This window comes from Myotis davidii, unplaced genomic scaffold (assembly GCF_000327345.1).
Source record: "Myotis davidii unplaced genomic scaffold, ASM32734v1 scaffold1534, whole genome shotgun sequence".
Taxonomy (NCBI): domain Eukaryota; kingdom Metazoa; phylum Chordata; class Mammalia; order Chiroptera; family Vespertilionidae; genus Myotis; species Myotis davidii.
The window spans coordinates 19,628-29,065 of NW_006285799.1; the positions used below are offsets into that span (position 1 = coordinate 19,628).

A 9,438-nucleotide genomic window follows, 5' to 3' on the forward strand; every position below is an offset into this window, starting at 1 on the left:
AAGATACCTCTCATCTCTGGGAATGATGTCTCACACACTAGCTCCAATATGAATGTAGGTATGTAGGTAGTTTCTGTTTCCCGATGTACACTTAGCCAAGTCAATGACCATTTGGCACTTGCTATCAGCTTGAAGGGTCCCTCCTCACTGGAACCGGGCCTCGCCTTCTAGTAATGGGTTACTGGTCTCAGAAGTGGCTCAGTTCTCAAAACTGGGAAAAGAGCCAGCCTCTTTCTAGGGAGGCTGCTTTTAGCCTCCCAAGTATTTATCCTTGTGCTTTGTCTCTGATTTTATTACTTAAGTCCAGCACTCTCTGAGTTGGCTGTTTATGTATTTTGTCTCTAGGATCACTGTGTTCCATGAGCCAAAGGAACCTTTCTGGTCGTTTCAGTAATGGCACTCTGCTTGCTTGTGCCAGTTGAGCTCCTATATCTAATCCCATCATTTTGTCCAGGATAAGACACTGTTTTATTCTATCAGGATTTTCGTCTCCATTACTACTGGGAGCCCATTTCTGAAATACTACCTCCACTTGATAATTCTTGGCATCAGAGACAGCCAGCACTGACACTCCTGACAATGGTGTTGCCCTTCTTACTGTCAGGGAGGAAGAATTTTCCTCCACCCATCTAGGTTCTTCTGGCTGGTCTAACACTTAAATTAACGTGAGGCACATTAACATGTAAAAATCAAATTTTAATATGGTATGTACAGGAGATCATAGAAATAGGAAACTCTCAGAAGTAACCACAATAAGCAGATTTTATGCTTTTAAACAAAGAAATCATAAATTTGTGAAGAATTAACAAAGGCATTTTGGCTTGGAGTAGTAAATTAGCAATGAAGCAAGAAGGTTATGTCATACAGCCTTTTGGCCCTAAATTCCCTATCTCTGGTGCTAACAATGTCTCTCTACCTCCTGGTATAGGGAAAGTACATTTCACATGGGAAATTTATTGCCTCCTTTCAGTGGGACAAAGGACGGTCAGAGTATCCTTCTTGCACCAGCTGTTTCTTAAATAACTTTAATTCAAAATTATCAATATGCCAAAGTGACACAGTTGAACCCCAGCATCATCAAGCATTCATAATAAGTTCGATAAAGAATCCTTCATGCCTTCCCTTGAACAGAGTTGATGGACATTTTCTGGTTGTTCTGACTTTTCATACTATGACCATTCTGAGTCTCTGCATTTCTCTGAGTCTTTTAATCCCTCCCTGTACTATCTGTGTTGGAGGCCCTGATATTCTCTTTCATACAGTGTAGCCATCCATTTCCTCAAACCCCTAATACCTATCCTAGTAGCAGGTAAGCACCCTCTCCCAGGGCTGTGCTAAATCCTGTGACCTATAGTTGTCAACTCCCCCTCTTCAACATTGGGTTCCCATCTCACTCTGTCCCCACTATCATCCAGTTTCCTCAGGAGTTGCCCGCTGCACACTCAAACATCTCCCCACAATCCTCTGGCATCAAGACCTTTTTCTCCCCTTTGAAACCTGGTACATCCCTGGACTTGTTATAGGCTCACTGATGCTGGTATTGGCCTGGAGGACAGAGGGGACATACCGGGGATTGTGTGGTCTCCTGCCAGGCAGTGGCCTCCAGGGCCTCCTCAAGCAGGGGAGGGTCACTGGCCTTCACCTGGTGATGAGAGGGGCCGGGAAGAGTCAGTTCTTGCTCTGCCAGCCCAGCCCAGCCCATCAGAGGGATTCACTTGCTGTCAAGAGATGGGGGAGAGGCACTTGTGGGCACTTTTCTTCCAACCCCAACCTTCACTTGCATTTTTCCCTCACAGGTGCTATCTCTCTTAGCTATAAATTCACCATTACTCCTGATGGACAACCATGGTGTAAGATTCAAGGCCAGATCAATGGAAATGAATTTCTTGATTATAACTGTAATAGCCAAAAGAATGCCACAGAGGTCTTGGAGAGACAGACTAAAACTCTAAAAGGCCTGATGGAAGAGCTCAAAAAGAACCTGCTTGACATTAAACCAGAAATTATTAAAATCATTGGTAAGTTTGCAAGGCCCATGGTAGGAGTAGAACACCATGGTAGGGTTAGGGAACAATTGCATTTATGTAAATACTAGAGGCCCAGTACACAAAAGTTGTGCATGGGTGGGGTCCCTAGGCCTGGCTGGTGATTAGGGAATATCAGGGCCATTTCACCCAGTCCTGATCAGGGCCGGGCTGGCTGGAGCCTTCCAGTTGCTGGCCAGGGCCTGTCAGATGGGCAGAGGGACAGGGGGAGGGACTGCAGGAGGCTTGCTGACCATGGGAGGTTGGCTGCGGGGGGCGCACTGACCACCAGGGGGCAGATCATGCATTGAGTATCTGCCCCGTGGTGGTCAGTGCACATCATAGTGACTGGTTGACTGGTCGTTCTGGTCATTTGGTCGTACTAGTCGCTTAGGATTTTATATATATAGATTGGAAGTTGGTTCCACCTAAGAGGCCCAGCAGCCAGGATAGGACACAGAAGACAGAGCAAGACTGGGAGATAGGAGGGGTGAGAGGGCTGGACACAAGGTGGTAGCAAAGGATGTATCAAGACCCAACGCTGACCTCTTTCCCATGGTGGTAGGGATAGATTCTTTCTCCCTGCAGGGCACCATGATGTGTAAGCAGGAATCCAATGGACACAACAGTGCATCCTGGAAGTTTGGCTTTAATGGACATAAATCTCTCCTCTTTAACGTGGAGAACAAAAGCTGGACAGTGTTGAACAAAAGCTGGACAGTGTTGCGACCTGAAGGGGAACCGTTAAAGGAGACATTGGCCAGTGACAGAGCTATGACTGGTGACCTTATTAGTATCGCTACTCGAGATTGTATAGACTGGCTTCAACAAGTTTCCGGAGTCCAGAGTGAAGTTCTGAGCACAAAAGGTAACTGTGCAGAGGGGATGACATTGTACAGGTCTCTTGAAATTACATTGACATTGTGTGTGTGTGTCTGTGTGTTGTGTGTGGTTTGAAAAAGTGATCCAACCGAGGGGTTTGGGGTTTGTTTGTTTTTAGTCTAACAGTCATTGGTATGTTCTGAAATCCCTCCATTCCCTTGTCACCTCCTCTTCTTCACTGCACACAAACCTAGACCACTCACTGTGGATTTCTTGCTGACCCCAAGGGCATCATTGGGCTATAGAACTTTTTTCTTGTACTGTTTCCTCTTTGTAGCATTACTTTCCTTCTTCATCTCAACTGGTCTACTTTTGGAATCCTTCAAAACCACCTCAAATCTGCTCCTGAGAGGACTTCTCAATCACCTTCCTCAATCACCTTGTGTCGCAGCAGGAGTGACTGGGTATATTGTAACCCTTGCTTCCCCCATTAGCTGTATGAGCTTCAAGGGGACAGGGCCCATCTCCGCTCTTTGTTCCAACCCCAGTGTCTGTCACATTGGCTGCCACATGTAGAGGGGTAGAAACTGTCTGCATTGCAGGATTGCCTGGGACAGCACCTCAGATTTGGGTTCTGCACAGGATGTCACTCTGTGTTTCCATTACAGCTCCATCAACCATTGCCACAGCCACAGTTCCATCCAAGGTCACAACCAGCATGCCCATCATTTCGATCCTCCCTGTGATCCTCACCGGCTTGATCATAGTAGGTATCCTCTGCTGGGGCCTTATAGTAATGGGTGCTGAGGGCAGGATTGAGTGAGGAGTGAAAGGCAGATGGCCAGGGGTGAGGGAGGTGAATTCCCAACCCGATCCCTGATCCCGCCTCACTGAAACTTTTCCTCCTGGAAATTAGACCAGGAGACTAACACATGTTATCACTGAACAGCAATAAGTTGCACTAGCTCAGCCCTGAGTTCCGCTGTCTCCTCACTGTTGATGCCAGTGGGAAAGGGAGAGGCCCACACCAAGGCTTAAGGCCTATAGATGCTGAAAGAGTTTAGGGATTTCAGTTCTGACTCAAATTCTCTGTTTGGGAGAAAGTTTGGGGTCCCGATGTGGGTGGAGTGGAGACAGCAGGCACAGAGGACATGGGCAGTGCTCACATTCGGGTGAGAGTAGTATGCTGGTGCCGTGTGATATGTCCAGGAAAGGGGAATATCCAGGGGGCTGGATCTAATCCCAGGAAGGGTGTTGGAAGGCCTTGCAAACCCAACTCAAAAAGCTGAAGTTCACAGAAAGTGGTTTTGAACGGTCCAGTAAGGAGAGAGGCAAACAGTAAGGACGGTGTAGGGAGGCAAGAGTAAGGTTAGAAGGAGCCAGTTCTCAGTGAACCCCTGGGATTTCTGGCTGAGCCCTGATGCAGTCACCTGACAGCCAGCCTCCTCCACACTCCAGATCCTGAGCCACTGAGTGGCCCAGGGCAGAGGTGACTCAGGACATAGGTGGGGCTGACCACGAATGGATGGGGCAGGACAGGGACCTTCATACTGAGAGCTCCATGTGCGGCTAGGTAAGAGGCTGCGAGAGAAGGAAAAAGAAGGGTGTTTGACTGCATCCCTCCCCAAGCTGCCAGGTGTTAGAATGTGCTCTCCTGTCCATCAGGGCTCCCACCAGGTCCTTTAGACCCTCCCACCCCCAGGAGAATCAGACCTGAGTGAAGGGAGCAGATTGACTCATTAACCCAGAACATCTATAGCAGGGCTGGGGTGACTCTGTGATGTGCAAAGGGTGGGCAGAGAGCTTGGTACAGGCTGCTGGTCTCAGGGCAGGGGTGGCAGTTTCAGGGAAGACGTGACTCTGGTGAGGGCAGGGCTGGAGATGGGGAGTGATTGGGGTGCTGTAACCCCAGGAGAGCTGACCCAGGATTTCCTCAGCCACTGGGACAAACACTCGCCCTTTTCTGCAGGCTGCCGATGAGACCAAGGAGGCCCTGGTGGTGTGGACCATCTCAGCAACTCTGTCTTTTGCTTGGCTGCCTCTGGATGACCTGCTGTTCTGTTTTTTAAAAATTAATTTATCTTTATTATTTTTAATCTTCATTGTTGCAAGTATTAGATATGCTATTCATTTTATTTAAAAAACTTTATGTTTAATTTATTGGCATGGCAGGTTAATAAAATTATATAGGTTTCAATTATATAATACATCATCTGTGCACTGTATTGTATGTTCACCACCCACTCCTTCCATCATCATTTATCTCCTTCACCCTCGTCTACCTCCCCCACCCCCACTTACCTCTGATAATCACCATATTGTTGTCTGTCTATGAGTTTGTGGGGTTTGCTTAATCCTGGACCATTTTCACCCAGCTCCCCTCCCCTCTAACAGCTGTCAGTCTGTTCTCTGTATCTATGAGTCTGTTTCTATTTTTTTAGCTTATTTTATTCTTTAGATTCCACCTATAAGTGTGATCATATGGTATTTGTCTTTCTCTGACTGCCTTATTTCACTCAGCATAATATTATCCAGGTCCATCCACTGTCGCAAAAGGTAAGGTTTCCTACCTTTTTTACAGCCAAGTAGTATTTCATTGTTTAAATGTACCAGAGCTGCTTTATCCACTCATCTATTGATGGGCACTGGGTCTCTTTCCAATCTTGGCTGTTGTAAATAATGCCGCAATGAACATGGGAGTGAATATATTCTTTCCAATCGGTGTTTCGGATTTGTTTGGATATATTCCCAGAAGTGGAATCGCTGGGTCATATGGCAGTTCCATTTTTAATTGTTTGAGATATGGAGATTTGTTTTATAACCCAGTAGAGAATTCATAGCATCTCAGTGTTCCTCCATGTTATGAGGTAAATATTCCCAGTGATTCTGCTAGAACGTCTTGCAGAAACAGAGAATGTAGGGGTCACTCTTCAGTTAGCAGGCATCTTGTATTGGTCGCAAACATTAATTACCCTGATGTTCTGAATGCAAACAAATGTTCTGGGCCTTAACCAATGAGAACCTTATGATTTCTCCAAATCCCCCACCCAACACAGCGACTTTCCTGTGATCTCTCCCCCTGACTCACCTCCTTCAGCTAGAAGTAAGTTTTCTCGGCAGACACATCCCTACTTCTCAAATATTTTTTATTTCTTCACAGATGAAGGGTTCAGAATATCCTGGGTGTCCCAAACGAATGTATGGCTGCTTTGGTGCAACAGCAGAGCTGAGTAGTTGCAACAGACGTAGGCCTGGAATATGTAATAGACACGCATTCACAGAAGTCTCAGACCAGGTTGCTATCAAAGAGAGATGGGATAGGGATCATGCACCCGCATCCTTTTAGGTAAAGGCTGCTACTAATCTCTGTCATTTCGTGCAGGATACAATACTGCTTTAACACTCTCCTTGGGAAAGAGGGACAAAAAAATGAGAAGAAAGTACTTGTACGTCCCCACTGTGGTAGCCCTCACCCCATAGAAAATTCACTAACTACAAAGATCTCTCCATTCTTGGCACAAATATGGGGAACGTAAAGTGATCGTTGTTGGATCTGTGGATGCAGTGATACCTCTATGAGGAGGACCTGGACAGATTTATATTCATTGCCTGCCCTTGTCCCCATGCACCACTTCAACAACAGGGGAGCCATGATGATGCTTTCAATGCCCAGGGATGATGTCAATCACACACCTGGTCCAACCTGTCTCATAAGTTCTGGATTTTCTATTCCATGTTGTGTGATCAACCCTGGTTTTCAGACTCCAAAGATCCATCCTACTAGAAGATTAGCTCCATCTCCGAGAGCCATGCTAAACTCCATGACTCATCACTGTTAACTCTCCCTTCACCAACATTGGGTTCTCTCTTCCTCAGCTTTCTCAGGATCAGACCTTACACACTCTACCTTCTCCCTGCAGACCCCTGGCATGTTTTTGCCAATCCTCTGACACCTAGACCTTTTCTTCCCCTAGCTGGCCTGGCATGTCCCAGTGTTGGTTATAGACTGATGGATGCTGAGTACTGGCCTAGTGGACAAAGATGACATATCCAGGGATATGTGGTTTCTTGCCAGGCAGAGGCTTCCTGATCCACCCCAAGCAAGGGATCCCCTTCCATCTGGGGCTCGGCTTAGGGTTGCCCATGGTGGGTGGCTCTCCGATCTGGAAGGACAGCACAAGAACTTGACCAGGGCTGCGGGGGTCCACTGGGCAGGCGGGAAGATGGCGGTGGCATGGGTCTCTACGACTTCTGGGTCTCAGTTCTCAAACATCTTAGCTGAACCATCAAGGTCTAATGGAGGTATGCTTCGCCATTCCTCATCTTCATATGTGGTGTATCCACCAGATAAGCCTTTCCTTAATTGTGATCTACGATGCTCCCCAAATAAGCCTACACTTGCCTATCCTGTAAGCAACAGCAAAGCCATATTTTCTTCTCTGAAGAATCTTCAAGAAAAAGACTCAACCCTTAGAACTTGAAAGGATTTAAGAAGAAGAAAGTGTGAAAACCTTGTCTAGAGAAACAAAAAGACTCAACACTTAGAACTTGAATTCAGGTAGAAGAAAGTGTGAAAGCCTTTTCTAGAGAAACAATTGAATATAGGAAAGTATTGGATGAACAGATACAAGAAAGGGAGAATTCAAAAAATGAGGAATCAAAGCACAATCAGAACTGACATGTCAGTTGTTAGCTGCAGAAAGTAAATGCAATCTTTTAGAAAAGCAATTAGAATACATGTGTAATATGATAAAGGATGCAGAAATGGAAAGGACATCTGCCTTAGAGAAACAGGTTCCCCTTGAAAGAGAATGACAACATGATCAAACACATGTTCTCTTGGAGAAACAGGTTTCCCTTGAAAGAGAATGACAACACGATCAAACACATGTTTAGAGCCAACTTGGACAATTGGATCTTCTTGAGCAGGAATATAACAAACTACGCACAATGCAGGCCTTGACTGGTTAAATGAACCCTTGTTCCCCCCCATTAGCTGTATAGGCTCCATGAAAACAGGCTCCAGACCCACCCTCCTTTCCACCCCAAGGCCTGTCTCAGCACAATCAGAACTGACATGTCAGTTGTTAGCTGCAGTTTCTATCCCCTCTGAGGTGGATGGCAGTGGGGACTGAGTCAGGGTGACCTGGTGCAGCAGAAAGTGAGGAGGCATCTCCTCAGATTCAGTGCCTGGACACAGGCTTTCACTCTTGTGTTCTCATTTCAGCACCACCAATCACAGCCCAGGCACAGCTCCATCCAAGGCCAAGTCCATCACTTCAGTTCCTCAAACCCCTGTAATTCCCTAACTTACTCAATCCTCCTTGGCGAAGTAATATAGGGTAATAGGTACTGTGGGCAGCATTGAGAGTCAATCAAGAAGCAGATACACTGGCATGAGGACGGCAAAGGTGAATTCCCAGCCAAATCCTGCCCCATTGCCTGGCCATCTCATCCTGGAAATTAACTCAGCTGAACATGTGTAAGTCAGGCTTCTCCTGAGAACCAGAGTCAATAGGAGATAGAGAGCCAGACTACAGATAGAGAGAGGTAGAGGTAGAGGTAGAGATAGAGAGATAGAGGATTACGGGAAAAATATTTTGAGGAATGAACAATAAATTAGATACTATCTGTGGGGGGGGGGGGTACCTTTGTGGGTGCTGTGAGATCTAGCAGCATACGCTGAGGGACCCAGGACAAGTCTCATTCAACTGTGAGTCTGGAAATAGGCACCAGAACTCTGTTCAGGGTGAGGAAACTGCCGAGGCCCCTCTCTCTGCAGTGGAAGAAGCACCCTGGCGAGTGCTGAGCTGTGCAGATACCCACAGGGGAGAGTTGCAGAAGGCCAGCCTTCCCTGGGAGGGAATCCAGCACACTACTGGAGGAGAAAAGTAGGAATCTTGCCGCAGCCAAAGCAGTGGTGAGAGAAGCCGTCCCCGAGCTTCCCTCCTCCCACTGCACACTGCTGATCTCTCTGGGGCAGGGACCCCTCTGAGGTGGATGGCAGTGGGGACTGAGTACCCCGGCTACCTCAGCGGTGTGGGATGATGCTGGAGAAATCAGTTTCTCTCCAGTGACACCCAGAGTTCTGCAAGGGCACCTCTATCTGGTGACCGTACTTTGCCACAAGCAGGGAGTACCACACCCGAGGATCTTGCTATCAGGTCTGTGAGCACCCCAAAAGCACAAGTGCTAACGCCACACACACACACACACACACATTCTGCAGCTGTGTAGTGTCTGTGTGTGGTGTGGGAGAGCTCAGTAGACAGAAAGTGTGCATCTGAAAACAGGCCGCACTAGGCTATCAGTGGTATTCTGGCAGAAACCCACAAGGCCAGCACACGTGAAATGAGTTATTAAAGTGTTGAGCGGGGGGGAAAAGGGGTCACATATGTAATACCCTTGTAATACTGTAAAAAAAAAGTGTTGAAAGAAACTATTTTCCAACCAGAATACCCAGTCTGTCAATGTGAAGGAGAATAAAGACTTTCCTATAGAAACAAAAGCTGAGGGAGTTCATCACTAGACTTTTCTTTGCAGGAACTACTGAAAGGGGTTTTCAAGCTGAAATTTAAAAAAAAAAAAAAAA

The 9,438-nt window shown here is 46.8% G+C and overlaps 1 protein-coding gene across 1 annotated transcript in view; it reads left to right on the plus strand.

Annotated features, from left to right (window-relative positions):
- The window catches only part of LOC102769073 (NKG2D ligand 1-like), a 9,482-nt gene extending 4,577 nt beyond the window's left edge, over positions 1–4,905 (plus strand). Inside the window, exons 2-6 of the mRNA XM_015559531.1 lie at positions 1,797–2,018; positions 2,590–2,892; positions 3,184–3,310; positions 3,515–3,612; positions 4,816–4,905. Of these exons, the coding sequence (XP_015415017.1) occupies positions 1,797–2,018; positions 2,590–2,892; positions 3,184–3,310; positions 3,515–3,612; positions 4,816–4,826 (761 nt within the window). The 3' untranslated portion in view covers positions 4,827–4,905. The remainder of the gene's footprint in view (positions 1–1,796; positions 2,019–2,589; positions 2,893–3,183; positions 3,311–3,514; positions 3,613–4,815) is intronic.
- The last annotated feature ends 4,533 nt before the right edge of the window (positions 4,906–9,438 follow it).